Raw genomic sequence first — 20,484 nt, 5'->3', positions numbered from 1 at the left:
GGTAGGTATTTCTCCACCAACATCGTACTCTCATGGGCATTATTTCTGGGTTTTTCGGGTTCTGTCGTTTCTTATCTATCTGTATCTTAAGCTGCAGCAGCTTCTTAAGTTCCGCGTTTTCATTTTGAAGGGCCGTAACCGCACCGGTTGATTTTTGCACCATGCGTTTAAGTTGTAAGATGTCCTCAGACCCTCAGCGTGGATGAGTATGGAAGACCTTATCTACAAAGCTCACCCTCTTGTGGTCATCCGGCACGTTGGTCTTGTCCGTGCGCGTAGTTGGCCCTTGCCGATGAGAGTCAGAGCGTCCCTCGATTTTGGGCCGGGCTTCGGTGTTCCATTTGTTGCCAGTGTGATCCTGCCCCCTGGAAGCGGAGCGCTTGCGAGAGCTGGAGTGGCCCCTGGAGCTGGAACGATCCCGGGAGCCGGAACGACCCCGGGAGTTGGAATGTCCCCGGGAGCCTGAAGGGCCTTCGCAGCTGAGGCGGTCCCGGGAACTCGAGCGACCTCGGGAGTTGGAGAGTCCCGTGAGCTGAGCGTGACCACCAGAGCCTGTCCCCGACTGAAGGCGCGGGAGGGAGTCCTGTCGCATGTGAAATCCTCCCTCTGCCCTGGTTCTTGGTCTGCTCTGTCGTCAAGACGCGTTGCTCTCGCTGTCTGTTGTTGCCTTGTTCTCACTGTCTTGCGTTTGTTCTTCCCACTGTCTCTTCTTAATTATGTGCGGGGTCCTGTACAGTTCACGGCACTTCTTGTCTCCGAGTACGGGCCCTTTCCTAAAGAGGGCACACTTTGTGTCACAAGTATGTTCCTGAGGGGGGTTGCTTATTCCACTTCTTCGGCACTTAATGTTCTTTCGGTACGGGCATACGTCGGCTCGATGTCCGAATGGACCACATGTCACACAGACTTCATATTTCTTCTTGCAGAGATGGGAGCGTAGCTGCATGCCTCCATAATAATTCCAGTGTGGCACTGTCTCATCTTCAAAGAGTAACAACATGGTGCGAGACTCACGGCCAAGTCGCCTGAATCCCATCACCTCCGTCTTACGCGAGCACTTCCGCATATCTTGAATGACTTCAACGGTGCGCGAGACCGGAATTCCATGTATAACTCCTTTCCCACAGCCGTCCGGAGTAGCCAGGTAGACGAACGCTTCAACGCGTCCCTTTGGCGTTGGAATGGAGCCGATTTTTAGGTACTTTTGCATCCTCTCCGGGCTGTAAGTGCCGATGAGAATCGAGTTTTGCTTGTGGTTGAGGAGTACGATATCTTCCTTAACTTCCGCCGGTTTAAAACCTGCCGCCATCTTCACCGCGTCCGCCGCTGTTGCGTCAGTGCGTTCCATGATAAATTTGAGATCACCTTTCTGTCTGAGCACTATCTTATGGAGCTCGGGGGAGAGGCGCGTCTGCTGCGTGTCAACAGAGTGCCTCGCCAGCTTCCTTCCCTCTCTCTTTATCGCCATTCTTTGCGCTGAAGCTTTGTCTTAACTCCCATCTCGGCTCGTGTCGCCAGCTTGCTCTCCCTCCCCTGTCTGCGAGAGGGCCTTGACTTTGCAATTATTAACCTTAAACCAACCTACTGGAGAGCAGAGCTCTTCAGGCTGGGTACTATCTCCTTCCACAGTTACTTCCATGCGAGTCATGACCACGACAAGCCAGCCAGTGCGTACACTCCGCGGGCGGCTCGGGGAGCCGCTCACCAGGTTAGGCTGAGCAGCCTTGCCGGGTGGCGTGAGTCCAAAAGTCTCTAGAAATTGCAAAGGCTTCACTTGCCAAAAAAGTGGTATCGCGGTGGTCGCGAAGACTTCCGGCGCTGAAATAGCACAGTAGTTTGCGAGCACAAACGACAAAACTGACGAAAACATCGAACATTTGCGAAGCGCACATGGGATGCGTCCACTCTCCTCGACGGCGGCGTCCGTCGCCCCCAGCCGTGTCGACAGCCGTATCCAGGGACGGAGAGGAAGAACGAACGCCCAGCGAAACGCAGCGGCGAAAGACTTACTTTGCAATTCGACTCAGCGAGTTCCACTCGGCCAGCTGTAGCTATCGTGTCACTCCAGGTTTAAGCAGAGTTAAACCACAGCCATTTTTTTTCTCCTCCGCTGACGTCCCCCACCTATGAGCACGTGGCAGTGGTAGCGGCCCAGTTGCTGCCAGTCGACTAGCAGCGGGATCCTGTCGGCGGTGGTCACTGTCGCGCTTGTTAGACTTGCTGCCCGCGGGATGGGATAGACGACCAAGCGATAAACCGAGCATCGTAGAGGAGCTGCAAGTACGCAGGCCCCACTGCTGCTTATATAAAACTTTCTCTTTCCAACTCAAGGTCGTTACTTAAAGAAATTGGTTCTCATCTCTGCGTTTTGTCCTCGTGGGGACTTTGAGAAGAAAAGAGGTGTTGCAAGTCTTTTACGGCTTCCCTGACGGAATCTTAGTGTTCACCGATGTATGCCTTCACAGCTGAGTGGATGCCGTTGTGCTCCAGTGTTTGCCCTGAAGGGGGCGGGGGGATTGTATACGTCCAAGGGGTAGCAGCACAGTACAGTCTGCCATCATTAGTCATGTAGCCCTAAGAGGCCGTAATTCAAAGGCGGTATTGCGAGCGTGTATGGAGATGGAAAGCTTTGCAGGGGATCTAATTTGCTGTCGTTTGGGTCACTAGGGGGCAGGAGCGTGCGCATTCACGGTGCCTGGGGTGAGTGCGTCAAACGAAACGCACTTATTAGGCCAGTAAGGGCATGCTTGCCGCAGTTTCCTTCCGGCGAAGCAGACAGTACAGCCGAATTTGTTATCTTGGAATGCTCTGATTTCATGCAGCTAAGACTGAATCCATCGTGCGAAGGTGCGTCACGGGAAACCGTCTGCCAGAATACCTTAGCAGCCTGACGTGCGAGGACTATCTGGCCATGGTCCAGGTTACGTGCGAGAAACCTGATACCCTTATCGTTCCCGACGTCAGCTACCTGGGCCAAGTAAGTGTAGAAAAGGCAGTCCTGTTTTTAATGCGGCAGCACAAAAAAAAAACCTCATCGGGATAAAAAAAATGCCGTCGGTAATAACATTCGCCCATTAAATGGAGTGAAGTGCCGTCCCCAGAATTCCTGTCGACTTGAGAGAAGTGGCGTCACGAGAGCGGAAATGACGTCACTATTCACTAACGGCAAAAGGCATCAACAGTTTCTTGCTATTGCGTTGCAAACACTTTGGTAATTAGGTATCCTCGGAACTTTTTTTGCAGGTCACACTGTGAAAATAGATTACATCATTATTTCATCCTGACATATATAAACCAGCAAATCACTACTATGGTTGTTATCACATCCGAAACTTTTTCCAGTTGGCTTTCGCATTCTAGTTATTGACTTACATATAACTGCGTAAGTAGGTTCATTGGAAAACAGCATTGAGGCACCCTGGGCCTGCGTAAAGTCCCAGGCCTGAGCTTTTAAAGCTAGGGCCTGCGTCGTTAAGCGTTCGGTGTCTCCGAAGTGATATGAAGAGAATGCGAGGCCGCTGAACGGAGCCATTAAAACTATCGTGTCCCCCGTATTTTCGCCGACTACCGATGATGAATGTTACACTTCCCTTTGCAACTTCCGTTACAACATTTTTTGGGGGTATCCTGCGTTGACCTGAGTATGACCTGAACGCGTGTCTGTTTTTCTTATTTTTAAGTGCATCCAGAACCTTGAAATCGAGCAGCTGTGTACGGAAGGACAACGTTTGACAGTAAGTACGGGCAGTTGTTGCCGTCTGAACACTAAACTCGGCAAAACTGCCAGAACCATGATATTCAACAGACTTTTTTATCTCTTGTAACAGGTTTTCATTTTTATACATGTCGTAGTCGTCTGCTAAAAAGTAGTTTTATCTTATATCGGAAAGGCACCTACTTATAACATAAGCATCGCTGCAACGAAATGCGTAATTGTTCGCTCTGCAAAAGCGGAAGTAACTGTCACCTGAAGACGGTCCTTCTTTGAACCATGCGCAGTATGTAAATGTAGAATTCTATTGTTTATTAGGGCTTCAATGAACGTTCAGCATTGCTGTTCTCAAAAGTTTTTGATTGTGAAAAAAAAATTATTTACCTTTACCGCACTGCACGGAAGCCGCCATTAGTCTTGCTTAAATAGTTAGAGCAAGATTCATGCAAGTAGAATTAAATACATTTGATATAAAACGAACAGAATCGATTGCGACGCTGCGGTATAAAGTACTGCAGCCTAGGAGTTATTGAATTTTGTGAATAAAAGGCCTTGTTTGTGGTTGATTCGTGAGCCTTAAATAACAGCCATCAAAATAGAAATGGATTTCCTTGGAACTGTTTGGGCTCAAAAATAAGCTTAAAACTCAGAAAAAAGTCACAGGATGGTATCACTTTGTAACGCGAGATTCAGTGACAGCTGACAATGTATTTATATTTCATGGTATATTAAGATAGCAATTATGATAGAGATTTCCTATCTTCATAGTCCTAGAGAGCTGTTTCTGGTTTTACACGCATACTTGCTTTCTGGCTACCTCGCCTTTCCAGTCCGACGCTCTATAATAGGCGCGCAGTGCTTCCGATGACCCCCTCCTCGGCGGCGCACGTCGGAGCAGCTGCTCAAACTGACCGTGCGACAATCCTCCGCTTTGACTATATACCCTCCTCTTTCTACGGTAACCGCCCTCCGTTTGGTTCTGGTGGCAACCACTCACTAGTGACGCTCACATCAGACCATCCTCTGTCCACGAGAATCCGACGTGCGAATGGTCCATAAGGTAACGCACCCACCATAGACCATGGATACTAGTACGCCGACGCGTGCCGTTATAAAAAGGAGCGATCTCTCCCTCGGTGCCAGAACAGGTTAATAAGTTGTCTTCAGATATCATCATCTTTATCATATTCGTCAGCTGGACTACGCCCACTGCAGGTCAAAGGCCTCTCCCATGTCTTTCCATGTAAACCTGTCCTTTGCCAGTTGCGGCCAACGTATCCCCGCAAACTTCATAATTTCATCCGCCCACCTAACTTCCTGCCGCCCCCTGCTACGCTTGCCTTCTCTTGGAATCCTGTGCGTTACCCCTAAGGACCAGCGGTTATCTTGCCTTAACCTTCCTGCCTTTCCTCTTCTATATCCTCCTCCTCCTCATTTACATGCCCTGCCCAAGCCCATTTCTTCCTTTTGATTTGGACTAGGATGTTATTAACCGCGTTTGTTCCGTCACCCACTCAGCCCGCTTCCGATATCTTAACGTTACACCAATCTTTTTTTTTTCCACAGCTCACTGCGTTGTCCTTAAGTTAAACCCTTTTCGATAGCCTCCACGAAGGAGATATATCGAGTCACAAAGTACGGGTATCCGTGACCTGTGGCGACAAGGTTGCAAAGCACATCTTCAGATGATCTTGAAGTGAATGCGTTAGAAGCCAAGCGTTCGTTATATGCGAGGTGGTACAGGTAGGTTTGTTATATGCGAGATAAACGCACTAAGTACGTTACATCCTAGGTCCACACACAATATTTCGTTGTACCCGAGGTAAGAACGAAAATTTGTTATATCCGAGGTTAACATATGAAAGTTCATTGCCACCTGCTGCTATGTCAGGTGGGCCCCCTCTTACTGCTCATACGGACAGACGGCGCTCGCTATTCCCAATTGCACTGACCCTACAAATGCTAACTTGTTAATAGCGTTAGCCTGCTTTAGTCAGCAAGTTACATAAAACGTTTGGCTCAAAATGAAAAGTCAGTTTCAGATTCATCAATTCTCGCACTTAAAAAACGAACTGCACATAAAGCTTCGTTGAAGCTATGCTGATCGTGACCAATAATCATAAATGCCACGCATTATTTGCAGAGGAAAGGCTTATCTAACTTGGCTAATATAGAAAAGGTAAGTTGTAGTCTTGCTATTCATGTTATGCTACAAAGGAATCGCATTTGTTGCTACCATGCTCAAATTCTGGAGAAAAGCATTTTTCAACGGGAGATATTTTATGCGCGCAATTTTTTAATATATATCAAAATTTTACTATAGCAATAAATATATCTTCAACTCTGCAGTCAGCAGGTTGGCATTTTTTTTGCTATTAATGTTTTTGCTATGGTCAGAAGCCTTTCCCATTGTTTTTCTATGGTGATCTTAACTGCTCGATGCAAGCGATGGGAAAAGTTTGAAAGATTTTGCTACACATCGGAAGAATGGACTATTACCTTCAATATTTAGCACACAGTACCTTAGAATATTTCAATACTCAGAAATCTTATCCAAGAATGTTGGATACGGGTAAAGGGGGACCTTCAAGTTTCGATCGCTCCTTTTATGAAAAAGGTCCTGATATGGTGTTTCATGACGATAACTTCAGGTTATTCTACTGGCATGAAATACATTTATTACCGCTAATTTAGCCTCTCTGTGCGGGCAAGATGGAGGCACTTTCTTATGATAGAGATAACTAATAAACTAATGAGGTATTTCACGCAATCTGAGGTAAATCCTAGATAACTTCTGGAATGAAAATTTTTGACCGCCTTTTTCTGTGCAGGATAGAATAAAGTTGCTTTCGACAAAAAAAAAAGTAGCAAACGCTGTTGTCATTGCCTTCGAATGTGTAGCTCTACTTTTCTTCTATCGTTCCACTGAAGGCTTCACTGCATGACGAATAATGGATAGGAGAAATAGTTTTTTTTTTCGCTGAGTAAGTTGTCTGGTTCAGTATCTGCTGAGAAATGCTGCCAACTGAACCTTGCGCTGCTTTTAAATAAAACACAAGATTAACAGACGTTATATGCGATAACCCAAGCGGCACAGGCCGACTGCCAACCATCGGCTGTTCAGTGGCTTCTGGTAGGCAGCCGACTAAATTGACGAAACATGCTCGGCAGCTGACTGGGCCGTGAACACATGCCAGGCTGCTCGGCTTAAGACTGGCATGAGAGGTCGGGCCCGCTTTCAGCTCTGACGTAAAGCCAGCCGGGCCTCAAAAAGCTTGGCATATGCAGATGGCCCTATGTGGAACCTGCATGCACCACCGGGCTACATTTACCACGGCACCTAAACACTGAACCTAAACACTGCGCTTTGGTTTTATTCATGACTTTGGCGATAAATGAAGTTCTTTTAGTGATTGAATATCGGATTTAAAAAACAATTATATTTTTTCCAGCGTTATTATATCCAGCATCCCTGACATCCTACAGTGTGAGCAACATCTAGAAAGGGAATGTGCTCGTTCCTGCTTGGCTAGCTCCACATACTCTTCGTTAAATTACATAAAGGTGTCTTTCTGCCCGCACTGAACTTACACGAAAACACAGCACAATTGTTGGATCACATGTAAGTCATCCGAAATCACTGTTTTAAATCAAAATACACTGGATGCACCGGTTCACGAATACGGATAATTGAGTCTTCCACTGATAATCATTTTTTTTTTCAGTGCATTTACTCCAGACTCACGCCGTTTCTTTGGTACCTAGGAATCTTCCGTGGCTAATGGCTTTCAAGAGCTTGGAGTGGAAAAAGTACAAAACTAGCTAGCAGAGTACTAAATTGCAAAGAGTACAAAAAGTAGTAAATCATAGAAAACTTACGTTGTCGGCTGGTTTTTATTTTAGTTATGTTTCTAATTAAGCTGGCCATGCGCTGCAAATAAACCAAAATTCTGCGGCACCCAAATGAAACACCAAGGCGCTCGCTACTGAGCAATTCTTCATTCATTCATACATCAATGCTTTTGTACCATGGAGGAAGGGGAGAACTGAGGAGAGCCGGTTCCGTCACAATTTTGGAAGCCGGCTCCCCCCTGCTTGGCAGACGTCTCCGCGCGCTAGCGCATGCGCAGCAGACAATGCAGCAGACGACGCGGCTCCACTTAGCTATGGTGCGTATAGCCTAGCTGCGCCGTCGGCCAAACACTCCCAGCAGTCCTTGCGAAAGCACGTGACTTCCGGCCTACATTTCTGGCGTGCAGCTCGGATAGCAAGGGCCTCTCCTGAGTTTTTCTTCCTACATGTTTTGGGCAAAGGTGACCTGAACCTTAAGTTGGAAGTGAGGTAAGGTTTAGATGAAGGCTAGGACGTCGGACTCGGAAACGAACTCAAGAAGGTCACTGATCTTGCGTGTGGCGTCGCCACTGGATGCCGTCCAGTATCCGTATGTCTGAACGTGGAGGGCAGGGCTGCAGAGGACGGGGATGCTCGCTTTGCCGGGGCAAGTCCGGATGTGGTGCCGTAAATCGACGTTGCAGACATCAGGGCAGTTGAGGCAGTTATTGGTTCCACCATTAATGGTTCTGCTTACCCAAGAGAGAGCACCTAGCGTCTACGATGCCTCACTCGCTCCATATATAAAGAGGCTGCGACGTCCCCATTCAGTCATATCCACACCGTTAAGTACCACCTTTGCAAAAAGTAACCGAGAAATGGGTTTGTGCCTCTCAACCATATAACGGAGCCATTACGACACCGCTGAAGACTGAAAGGTGCCAAAACGTGAGGACACAGATTCAGCGCTTAGCGGCTGCTGTAAGTGCTTCGCTACGCGGCTTAGAAATAAACCATCGTCGCCCAGTTATCTTTGGCGCTGACTGTACATGCAGCGAGCCCTAGCGCCTGTACCCGCGACTATCGAAATTCATTCGCGTGTTCCACTTAAAGGTATCGCGTCGTGAGTGTATTTTGGCTTGCTTACGAGCTAAGGCAATCGAGCACCATGCTCAGGACTAAAACACCTTTCTCCTGATGGACTATTGTTTTTTAAGTGTTACAGTTTGTATGGTATATTTCCTTCTTTAAGGAACCCTGCAACTTGCGATAACTGAAATTGCGTTCTCTCCGAAGATTAAGTTGAGGTGGAAATAAATTGCGTCCGTGTGACGTGTAGACCTAGAGGGTCCCTCAGTGGTAGAAAGAGCATTTGCGCGTGCGCTGTTAACACCACTTCTCCCACTTCAACGCAGTTTTCGCAATGCAAGCCAAGCAATCGCATGACATTCTCTCATTTTCCTGCGTGATGGCACAAGCGTACAAAATCTGATACAGCTCGCATAGCAAACCCTTTATCGTCACTATTCGCATCAACCGCCTTCTTGCACTGCGATGGACATAACCCAATAAGATAGGACACAATGCAGATATGTGTGCTGTTCAACTTTGTGCGACATTTTCCTAGTTCATTTTCAGTGCTCACGGGAACGTATTTAGGGTAGGAATACAAAGGTTGGGTGCCAAAAGTTGAATTATTATAATGGCCTAGGACATTCGATCTCGTGTTGTCATCAGCAGAAAAGTTTCATCTATTTCAAACATAGCAGTGAATCTAAAGTGCAACTTGCATTCGTGAAGCTACGGTATGTCCAGCAGTACCTGTGACCAAAAAGAGCCTTGAAATCAAGCCCAAATAATAGTTATTCCTGGATTATGGGTGAGCTTCATTGAGATTTTCCGACGTGCGCTCGACTCAGCACGCGGAAGATCACAGAGCAGAATAACAGCACATGAAAATTCCAGACACGGGAAATTTAATTTGGCGTATTCAAAGCACCCTAAGAAATAAGACCTCTAAAGCTTACGCCGGAGAACATTTATAGTGGAGGATAATGACACGTTTTAAGTGTCGTTAAATGATACGTTATTTTCACGCTCAGAAATGGTCAAAATTGCATAAAGGAATATTTGATCACTGGACGGTTGGTGTCGAAAGCAGGTAAGTTTTTGAAACCCCCTCAGGCGGCGGAAGAGCTCGTGACGTGAAATATATCTTTGAACAAACCATCGTGGATATAACAAATTAGAGATTTCTCGAAAGTGTAAAAAGCTAAACCAAGCTAAGCAGCATACATGAACAGGAAAGAGCAATTAAGATAATCATCCGATCTTAGAAATCTACAGTACGGTGGCCGCACGTCTGCAAAGTAATCTGGTTAAGAGCCTATGCAAACAAGACAAAAAATAAACGGTAGAAAAGGCGGTTACTGAAACAGATCCAGTAATATAACCAGGCGGGTATGTCCGTCACAACAACATATTCAGATAATTCTATGTCCATCATTCGGCCTAGTAAGGTTGACGCAGTCACCGTAATCAACCACGGGGCACTGAAATGCCGTGGCAAAGTCAGCGTTGCCCCTGACAAGTTCGTTCACTACGGCTCTAGCCTGCGAAGCGATGCTGCAACGGTAGTAGGCGAAGCGGGCGTAGAAGAACTGGGCTTCGGACATCCGGTAGAGGCTCCAGGCGTCCTGCACTGTGTACCAGCTAGCTCTTGCAGCCGCTGGTGTGACGGCCTCACCACGGGCTGTGCCAGCAGCCCCGACAATGGCGGCGATTTGCAGCCCCATTTTCAGCTCTACCACACGGTGCATGTTGTCGAGGTACTCGGCGCCTGAGGCTCTCAGCACGCATTCCCTGCATGAAAAGTATTGTCAAAAATAACCTGAAAATAGGTATGAGGGGACTTTTTTAATGCGAAATCATTAGATGGCTGACTTTCAGGGTCATGTCCGCAAGATACGGCAAAGTGTGACGTCACGAGCTGAGGAGTCTCGTCATGAAAATGACGTTGCACCTACATAATACTAGTTAGGTAACGGCAAGACTAGTTAGTATGGTTAGTGATGACATCATATAAGTGTGGCGTCATGACAGGCCACGTGACATCGATGTAATGTGACGTCACACCAGATCATGTGACAATGGCGTAATGTAACGACATACCTAGCCACGTGACAACTATGCAATGGGAGTTCATACCAGGTCCCCACTCAACCCCCTCGCCACCCCCTAATTCATGAAGGTCTAGATGACATCCCGGCGATGATCCTCCAGGGTGGCTTAGTGGTTAAAGGGGAGCTCCGGCGATTTTTCGATGCTCATCTCGACCGATGTTCATCTCGACCGATGAAAATGTGCGAAAAGGAGCGACAGGGCAATCCTGAGAGGTACGAGTCGCATAACCTAGAGGGAGTGGAACGTCCGAAGGTCGTTTGCGCGAAGTTGGTGCGTAGCTGCGACGCCAACGAGATAGTTGCTCGTCAACCTGGAGAGAAGTGTACCCTTTGTGAGTGTGGGAAACCTAAGGAGTCAGTTATTGGTCCCGAGGTGCACGCGGGAGGCTCGCAGCAAAGAGGAGAGATGAACGCACCACTGCCGGAGCAAAAACAAATGAAGGGCTGTTATCTTGAGTTGGCAGGGCTATCTGTCACTGATGTAAAGAAAGATGGAGTTGTTTTAAAGCCTAGAGAAAAGGACCGCATTGCGTGTCAGAAACAAGGTTCTGAGCGTGCGACGCGGGCGGATAGGTCAGACAACAAACCCCCCCAAAATGCCAGGAAGTTGTCGCCTAAAGGCGAAAATGGCAGTAAGGCCACAAAAAGCCCCAGACATGTAAATGCCATTTTTAACAAATTTGTCTGCAGGTTACGCGCAAATGGTTATCCGGATGAAATAATTTCCAGGGCTTCCGAAAAGTTGATTAAATTTGTAAAAAATGGGCGACCCAATGAAGGCAAGATGGTGAAAAGACCAGCGGTGGTTCCTTACACGCACGGCTTGTCTCACGGTCTCAAGAAGGTTGCCGGCAGGTATGATGTCGATGTTGTGTTTTCTGCTCCCCACAAACTGAGCTCCATGTGCAAGCAGGTTGCACAGGCAAAGGAAAAAAAGAAGAAAGGCTGTCAGGTACGCCCTGTTTCATCCTCTGTACCATGTGCAGAAAACGTGGTGTACCAAATTTCCTTCTCTTGCGGTGCTGTTTACGTCGGGCAGACCGGCAGATGCTTAAACAAAAGGCTCATGGAGCATGAAAACACAAGGAAAAGTGACCTTCTTAGCCACGTTCCCGCTCATTGTGAACAGTGCAAATGCCATCATGAAAGGGAGCAAGAAAGGAAATCGGAACAAGACGGCGGGCTTCCGCGCACAAAGTTCCGCCGCAAAAAGTGCAAGTGCGCACCTGAGTACAAGAAAACCGAGGTTCTGTTCCGCCATAAAGATAAGCTCACACGCGAAATAATGGAAGCGCATCACATCCACAGGCAAGGTGACGGATGCATCAGGAATCCTTCCGTGACACTTAGCAACAAGGAATTAGCATACATCACTTCACATGTGACATAGGTTTTGTTGTTCACTGCCCTTTCACACTATCATCTTACTTTTTGTGTTATGTTTTCGTATATATACCCTTCCGTCCTTCAGTAAACCCAGTTGATAGTCAGCGCTTGTCTTGTCGTTGTCCCGTCTTTTTTGCGCTGTTCACCAGTATGTATGGGTGCGGGTTGAAGTGCCTGATGTGATGTGTACGCCAGAGTGATGGGTGACGGCAACTTCTGATGTGCTGTGGGCTGCACAAACTCTTCATCTGTGACAACGGGCGTGATCTACCATTGGCTTCCTAGCGATAAGAACCTTCGCGACAATTGGATGAGAGCTGTCCGCCGTGTCAACTGGTCTCCGAGGAATCATTCCCGCTTGTGCTCGGAGCATTTCGCGCCAGATTGCTGTGAAGACAGCGTGTACCTCAGAGGGAGCTTTGGACTCGCTAAGGCTTCGTTCAACCGGCGCTTGAAGGCAGATTCTGTGCCAACGTTATTCAAGTACAACCGCCCATCGCAGCGGCCAGCTGAACGAAGCGCGGCTGTCAGCTGCAGACCCGAAAGAGGCTGGTTCGATCCCGGACGCTACGCTTGAATTTCGATGGAGACGAAATTCTAGAGGCCCGTGTACTGTGCGATGTCAGTGGACGTTAAAGAACCCCAGGTGGTCGAATTTTCCCGAGCCCTTCACTACGGCGTTTCTCATAGCCTGAGTCGCTTTGGGACGTTAAACCCCATAAGCCATAAACGAACCGCCCTAACACAAACTTTTTACTAAGGTCGACACTGCCGAACTGCAGACGCGAGAAAAGAAAACACAGTAATGAAGAACGGGCTTATTTTGCTGCCACAATTTAGAAGACGAACTGTTTTTTGGTTTCACGGCACATAAGCAACGGAGGCTATCTTAAGTGATTAAGGCTTAGCTGTCACCAAAGAAATGATTCAAGCATGTACAATGTGGAGTACTGGTCACTGGCCAAGATCAATGAGGATGAAAATGTTGAAGTTTAGGGAGCACTATGGCTCCCTTGTTTACTAGAATTCTCATTTTAATTGTTACGATGGTGAACAAGGGAGCCGTAGTGCTTCCGCAACGTCAAAAAAATGTTCATCTTCATTTACCTTGTCCAATGACTAGCACTCCATCACCATGATACCTGACTAGACGGTATGCTGTCAAACCCCGCCTAAAGCATGTTAAAATCTACCAGAAGCGGTGCACCAGAGGCGTCTGAAAATACGTTCGCAGCGAAGACACCTGCCTCCGACGCCACTTACTCTGTAACCATTTTGACGACGCTAGCATGCAAGAAATGGAGTAAATTTCATCTCGAACGTGATGGGAGCCGCAACAAAAAAAGTCTGCTGCATGCAAGAACGCGTTCTTTCAGGAGTGATAGCTTCCTTTCCGCATTATCGTCACCTGTGGGATTGTAGAGCTGTCTTCGTTTCTCGTGACCAGTCCTTCCAGCTGACCAGTTTGAGCCACATCAAGGCGGCCATGCGACTCGCAATCACCGAAGCGTCGGCGAGCAGTGGGTCAGTGGTACCGGAACTCAGCCACCCGTAGCTCAGTGATGACTCGTACAGTCGGGGACAAAAGTCTCCGGACCACGTGTTCCTCAAACGAAGCTTATAGCTCTACTATCAGACAGCGGCTGAAGACCGCACTTGTGGAGATGGAAGAACAAAAATTTAACTTTTACCTCCACAAGTGTGATCTCCAGCCGCCGACTAATAACAGAGGTATCGGCTTCGTTAGAGGAACACGTGGTCCGGAGACTTTTGTCCCCGACTGTACAGACTGGTCTCATTCGCAAAGAACATGCGGTCCGCCGTTCTGCTGTCGGGGTTGTCTCGAAACCAGGGCACGCCCCGTCGAACTGTCTCCTTTTTAGCGTCGAACTCGAAGTTCAAAGCCAAGAACAAGTTCCGGGGGAAGCCCTGGGAGGTCAGGTGCGGCACGGCTGGCTCTCTGAAGACCAGGTCTCCAGGTAGCATAAGCGATATGTTGGCGACTACGGCCCGGAAGTGGGCTGTGTCGTTTCCGGCTGCCATCAGCCGCCGAAGTGGGTCATATTCAATGAACCGTCGCTGTGTGGCTTCGAAAATTTTGTGCAGCTGGCGGTCTTTAGCGGGAGTCGCGAGTGCCGCCACGTACGTTACGCGCCATAGGTGGTAGCTCCGGCGTACGTGTTTTTGACAGACGTCCTCGCTACGCATATCAGGTGAACTTAGCGTGTTGCCCTGTGTAATGTAACGCATGGCTTGCAGAGCGACAAGAAGCATCAGGTACAACGACGCCAACGGCTGATGGTCTGCGTCTATCAGAAGCCGAACGTCCTCAAAGAGGCCCGCTTTAGCTATGGCAGAAATTATTTTCGCACTGTCGACATCTATAAGGAACTCGAGCAATATGTTCTTGAATTGGGACGCTTCAAGATGTCCAAAAGCATCTCTAATCTCCTTCAAAGACACGGATGATCGTTTTGGCGAGGCAGCCGGAAATTTCTGTTCCCACTTCGAGACGTCCGCATTGGTATAATTACTGCCAAAGTGGGAGTTAAGGATGGAGAGAGTGACATCAGAGCAGGAAGCATCGCAGTGATGTTGGTGGTCACCGACACGAGGTGTATATCTAACGAACATGAGCCACGGTGTTTTGCCTGCTGAACTCAATACATCGAAGATGAATGGCAGGCCGTACCGCTCATTCACCACAAGGCCCAAACGAAGTAAGCTTGCGCCACTTGTTCGCGTGGTGGTGTTGGTGATTTCTAGCACGGCCGCCGCAACATCCCGGACTCGCTGGTGCTCCTTCCATATCTCTTTGATGCACGATGTGTAAAGGGTGTGAAGTGAGACTGCCGCCTGACTGCCGTAGTCCTGGGTGCCCTTGATGATGTCAGAGGTGACATCCAACTGCAAAAAAAAATGGCTTGGGTTCAACGTGGCTTGAAGCTAGTTACTCGAGCGAAAGCTCTGTTAGGGATGGTCTACACTGTCTGAAATAAAATATCAAGATCAAAGGTCAAGGTTAAAGGACCAGGTCAGGTACCCAATGGTCAGAGCAATGTGATCTCGGGGTCGTACTAATATAGCTCGGGGGATACCACGACGCAGTTAAGTTTTTTTTGACCTTGTGATGCATTGAAGGTCATTGTCAATGTGGCGCCCACTGTCTCATATCAAAGGTCAACTCCAAGGTCAAAGGTAAAGGTTAAGGTCCGGTACCCTGTGGTCACGGTCATATGATCACGGGGTCATATACTACCATAACTTGGGCCATACCACCGCGCAATTCGGTTTGACCTTGTGAGGCATTGAAGGTCACTGTCTGAGTCGCATCAAAATCGTAAGTTGTGCCACGAGGAGTAGGACTCTGGCTTTCAAACACAATAGTGGCATAGAGCTAAGCGCCTCATGAATGATCTGTTAAGCAACTTACAAAGTTGCCTAGTAGGAACCCAAATCTCCCGAAACGCGGCCACTCAAGGACACTCGCGTAACATCATTCCGTCATTCACTGCAGCAAAGGGCATCTAGTGGAAATGAAGAACACAATTTTTGATAGCAATTTTTTGTGTGTGTTTTGTAGGTAGCTAGTACTAACGATATGACAAGCTTGAGAAATGTTAAACCGAATATAATGTTATTGTTAACCACATGTCTTAAGTGGAACAAGATGCCGCGTCTCGACACTAGACCGTTTCATGCCACAGCTGTCAAGCAGAGATGCCCCTGCTCGTAGCCACTGGTTAGTCCGTTGATGATGCGTTGTGGTTGTGCAGGTTGTGGTTGATTGATATTCAACACGAACTACGCTGGCCAGTATTTCCGGGAAACTATCCGGGGTACTGCATGTCAAATATATAAACCTCCGCGTTCAATTGCTAGGAAATGAAAATATTGGTTGGTTGGTTTATGGGGGTTTAACGTACCAAAACGACTCAGGATATGAGAGGCGTCGCAGTGAAGGTCTGCGGAAATTTCGACCACCTGGGATTCTTTAACGTGCTCTGTCATCGCACCTACGCAGTTAGGAAAGTGAGCGCTAGTTGCGATTGGTCAAATGAGGTCATGTGACCGTAGTGCGTTGTGACCAGAAACATACAACTGTCATATACTTTCCTCTTGAGGGATAATCGTAAACTGCCGTTCATTATCTGAAAATACCTCCGCAATGTACTCGATCCGATACCCATTCTTACTCTCCTGGTTGTTTCATCTCCGGGATCCGGACCTGCGGTGACTACCTGTCCTATGTAGTGGATATAGGTATTCCCTCACCAATCCCAACGCTTCGCTGCCCCTGTTATATAAGTTGGGTTCTCTTCCGACACTGTTGAACATCAGTTTTCTTGATATTCCCGAAAGACGCTTGTTAGATCCCGGCCGCGGCGGTCGAATTTCAATGGAGGCGAAATTCTAGAGGCCCGTGTACTGTGCGATGTCAGTGCACGTTAAAGAACCCCGTGCGGTCGAAATATCCGGAGCCCTTCACTACGGCGTCCCTCATAGCCTGAGTGGCTTTGGGACGTTAAACCCGCATAAACCAAATCAAACAAAGCCACTTTTCTTTATATTAAATTTTCGACCTAATGTTCTGCTTTGCGTGTTTGGGTCTTTGATCATACTTTGAACTTTGTCCCTTGCGGTACCTAAAAGGAAATATCAGCGAATCATCGATTTACACGTTAATCTCCATTTAATTTTATTGCCTACTCTTTCCAATCCAGATCATTAATACTTCGTGTAAACTCATGGTGAAGAGTACCGGAGAGATCGTGTCTCCCTGCCTGACATCCTGCCTGATTAAGATCTGATTTCTTTTTCAGAGAAGAGCTATGGTGTCTGTGCAGCCGCTGGAGATATTTTTCAGTACTTTTACGCATGCCTCTTCCATGCTCCGGCTCCGCAATTCCTGCATGATAGCTGTAATTTAGACTGAGTCAACTGCTTTCTAGTAATCAATGAAAGCTAAATACAGTGATTGGTTACATTCTGCGCATCTCTCTGTGATCTATTTGGTAATGTGAATATGGGGTCTTGTGGGGTAGCCTTTGAGACTGGAAGCCTGGTTCTTTGGTTGTTCCGTTCGCGATTACGTCAGTAGATACCTTGTAGGCAACGAAGAGTCTGAAATAATCGACTCTGTAATAAAGGCAGTTCCGGCGCCTTCCGGTTTTTAGAAATTAAGAAAATTGATATAGATTGCATTCAGCAAGTAAACAAGATTGTATACTTTGCTACTGCGACCATTAAATAAAAGTTACTGCTCATTTTCGCCATCGTGCTCTTCGTAGAAAATCTCGAGGTGTAAAATTATTGGAAATTTTCCTACTCGTACTAAGCAAGCAAACTTTCATTATTGAGCATACACGTCGGAGTTATGCGAAACGGTACGGCTTTTTGAATGGTCAACAATTTCTGGGCAAATTTTTGAGCCACACGGATTTTTTGTTTTCTTCTTGCGGGTTTACAACAGGGACATGGTTACGGCTCTCAAAATCCGAGAAGCTAAAGTTCTAGAGTGCCGACCAGTTGCTGAATTTGATATCGCTCACACCGGGCGGCTCACCACAAGGCTGTCTCGTGCTACCACGTGAGCAGTGGAATATATTTATGGCGTCAAAATTCTCCAAAAAGGAGCGGATCGATGAGGTATGCAAATTGTTTGCAAATGAATAGCAGTTAGAATTATTGCCTGCACACTGGATTCCAAGCCATATTTGTGTGCGATGTCACTGCACGTTAAACAGCCCGAGGTGGTCGAAATCTCCGGAGCCCTCCACTACGGCGTCTCTCATAGCCTTAGTCGCTTTGGGACGTTAAACCTCATAAACTAAACCAAACCAAACTAAAGCCATATTTGAAAATGGCCGCACCATAGCTACCGCTGCGGTGGCTCAGTGGTTAGGGTAGCCGACCGTGGAGGCCGCGTTTTGATGGAGGCGAAACGCAAAAGACGCCCTTGTGCTGTGCGATGTCAGTGAATGGTAAAGGTCTCCAGGTGGTCGAAATTATTCCGGAGCCCTCCACTATGACACCTCTATCATCTTTTCTTCTTTCACTCTCGTCTTTGTGCCTTCATTACGGCGCGGTTCGAATATCCACCCAGATATGTCAGACAGTTACTGCGCCATTTCCTTTCCTGAAAAACAAAATTTTCACCATAAATCCGAAACAGTTTGTGCTATCTTCGCTTCCGATACTTGCCAAAAGAAAAACTTTTGCAATTAGAACACTACAGCAGCCCCTTCCAAATGCCTGTGGAAGGGCAGAAAATTGCAGCATATTTCCTAAGCAAGCATTACTACTGGAAGCAACGGGGTAAGCCAGCAAGGATACGACTGCAAAACAGAAAACCTGCCGTGCCTTGTGCTTCCGGCATCCCATTTTTCTGGTTTGGTTTATGGTTTATGGGGGTCTAACGGCCCAGAGCGATTAAGGCTATGAAGGATGCCGTAGTGAACGGCTCCGGAAATTTCGACCACCTGGGGTTCTTTAACGTGCACTGATATCGCATAGTACACGGGCCTCTAGAATTTCGCCTCCATCGAAACTGGACTGCCACGGCTGGGATCGAACCCGCGTTTTTCGGGTCAGCAGCAGAGCACCATAAGCACTGAGCCATTTTCTCTTTTCGTGTTGCGCTTTTTTTCCTTTTGCTAGTGCACCCTCGCCGAAACTAGAAGTGTAGTCGCCATGCGCAAGCGGCTCACCAGCAAGTCGCGTGCCACGTCACGCTGGACGAATCCTGCCTCGAGGGCGTTCTTGCAGATGTACGCGAAGAAATCTGTGCACGGCTGCTGGTTGGCGTCGATGGCGGCGAATAGCGTGGCTGCCTCGCTGGGGCAGCAGAACTTCGTCCCAGTGGCACTCGTGTTAACCCTATTGGCAGCCCAGTGAACAGCGAGCCAGGCCAGCGCGGTGGTGGCGGTGGCCACAGCGACCCCACATGCGCCGCTCAAGCAGGCGCTTGCCGATCGTAACTCCTTACTTCGCAGGATGGAAGTCCGAGTCGCGGGGCGACCGGTGCCAGTTGGCGAAAGTAGGTCTTCTCTCGCCGGCCGAGCTTCCATCGCGGCTGTCTTCTTCCTCTGGAAGGCGGCCTCGAGGAGCGCGTGCCGCTGTTAGTGTCCAGCGCCCTCTTTGGGAAGTGTTGTCTGCTATACGGCTCGTGCTCCTGCGGCAGCTGCCCTTCTGTAATTTTCAGGGCCGGCCGAGAAAGAAAAAACAGCTTCCCATAGCCCTCTTATTTCTCGCACGAAAGAAAGAACGACCAATTTAATTCACAGTTTTTACAGCACTTCTAGATAACTTCCGCTAACTTGCACTCTCTGAATCGCACTGTCGGCGTCCACATTAGCTCAGTGTTTTAAAATCCAAAATTTCCACATTTTCGTAATGTCCAAGAAATTTATTCAAACCTATTGTGGTAGGTCTGAAAATTTTGACATCTGTAGTAACGGCGACGTTGACCGCGTTTACTTGAGGAGTCGCACGAGTGCCTTTCATTGTTTTCCTGACTTCAAGCATTTGAGATGTGCGTTGCCTCGGCTCATTTTCTGTTTGGAGTGGGCGCTTAGATAACGTGAGTTTGGGGTTGCGGTCCCAGTGCAGCTACTAATGTCGCTTCTTTGCCCACAGTCGACGAATAGAAAGAAGAATTTTCTTTTTATCGCTCGGCAGATGTCAGAGCCCTTTCATGCTACCAGTTGCAAAACTTCCATTACGAAGGAAAGAAAAAAAAACATTTATTGAGAGGGAAGAAGAAGGTGGTTGAAGGCAAGCACGCGGAGTCCTGCCAATCCCCCGCCGTGGGTGTGTGCCATTAATACTGAGGACATCATCATCATCAGTCCACGACCCCAGTGGCTCTGGCCGACGCCGTGGAGATAGCGATATGAGCGCCTCCTGGTATGCCAGGGTGGCGCTGGTCAGCCGCACCTCCCACTGCTTCAAGAGAGAGAAACAGAGATTAAAATTTTATCGTAAAAAAGGTGGCCGGAGAGGATTGTGAGTGAAGTTCTTAGTTCAGGACTCCAGTAGCTTCCGCCGACGCTTTGGCGACGGCGACTAGCGTCCCCTGGTCTCCCAGGGTGTCACGCTGGCCAGCGTCAACTCCAATTGCTCCAGCGGCGCGTTGGGCCGCTTAAGTGGTTGGGTTTAGCTGTGCATGTAATATGTGTGAACGTATTAACACCGCCACACCAGGGACATGTATCTGCGTATAATGTTGGGTGAATGCGGTGTAGGTGGTGGAGGTTGGGGAAAGTCAGTGTTTGGATGCGTATTAGGTGTTACGAGTCCGCCGGGAAAAGTTGCTCATGTGGCGGGGTGTAGAGTCGCCGATTTAGGCGAATGGTCTCTAGGCGGCTGGAA

At 48.0% G+C, this 20,484-nt stretch overlaps 2 protein-coding genes across 2 annotated transcripts in view; one reads left to right on the top strand and one right to left on the bottom strand.

Moving 5' to 3' along the window:
• The window catches only part of LOC149328211 (uncharacterized), a 29,352-nt gene extending 25,528 nt beyond the window's left edge, over window positions 1-3,824 (top strand). Inside the window, exons 4-5 of the mRNA XM_089558936.1 lie at window positions 2,823-2,977; window positions 3,681-3,824. Of these exons, the coding sequence (XP_089415062.1) occupies window positions 2,823-2,977; window positions 3,681-3,824 (299 nt within the window). The remainder of the gene's footprint in view (window positions 1-2,822; window positions 2,978-3,680) is intronic.
• Window positions 3,825-10,026: 6,202 nt separating this feature from the next.
• On the bottom strand, window positions 10,027-19,181 carry LOC149328210 (uncharacterized). Its single transcript, XM_089558935.1, has 4 exons — window positions 18,822-19,181; window positions 13,880-15,018; window positions 13,520-13,666; window positions 10,027-10,405 (listed from the first exon to the last, which is right to left on the bottom strand). The coding sequence occupies exons 1-4, from the start codon at window positions 19,179-19,181 to the stop codon at window positions 10,027-10,029; spliced, it is 2,025 nt and encodes a 674-aa protein (XP_089415061.1).
• Window positions 19,182-20,484: the final 1,303 nt, after the last annotated feature.

This window comes from Amblyomma mixtum, chromosome 9 (assembly GCF_055824585.1).
Source record: "Amblyomma mixtum isolate Tamu chromosome 9, ASM5582458v1, whole genome shotgun sequence".
NCBI classification, from domain to species: domain Eukaryota; kingdom Metazoa; phylum Arthropoda; class Arachnida; order Ixodida; family Ixodidae; genus Amblyomma; species Amblyomma mixtum.
Note: the sequence above shows the minus strand (reverse complement) of the source record. Positions and strands in the feature narration are given on the sequence as shown.

Excerpts from the sequence above, each read along its gene's own strand:
- LOC149328210 (XM_089558935.1), bottom strand. The coding sequence starts at position 19,181 with ATGGAAGCTCGGCCGGCGAGAGAAGACCTACTTTCGCCAACTGGCACC. Across the intron at positions 13,667-13,879 it reads CTGTACAGTCGGGGACAAAA|CTACGGGTGGCTGAGTTCCG; the intron begins GTCTCCGGACCA and ends GTCATCACTGAG. Across the intron at positions 10,406-13,519 it reads ACAGCTCTACAATCCCACAG|GGAATGCGTGCTGAGAGCCT; the intron begins GTGACGATAATG and ends CTTTTCATGCAG.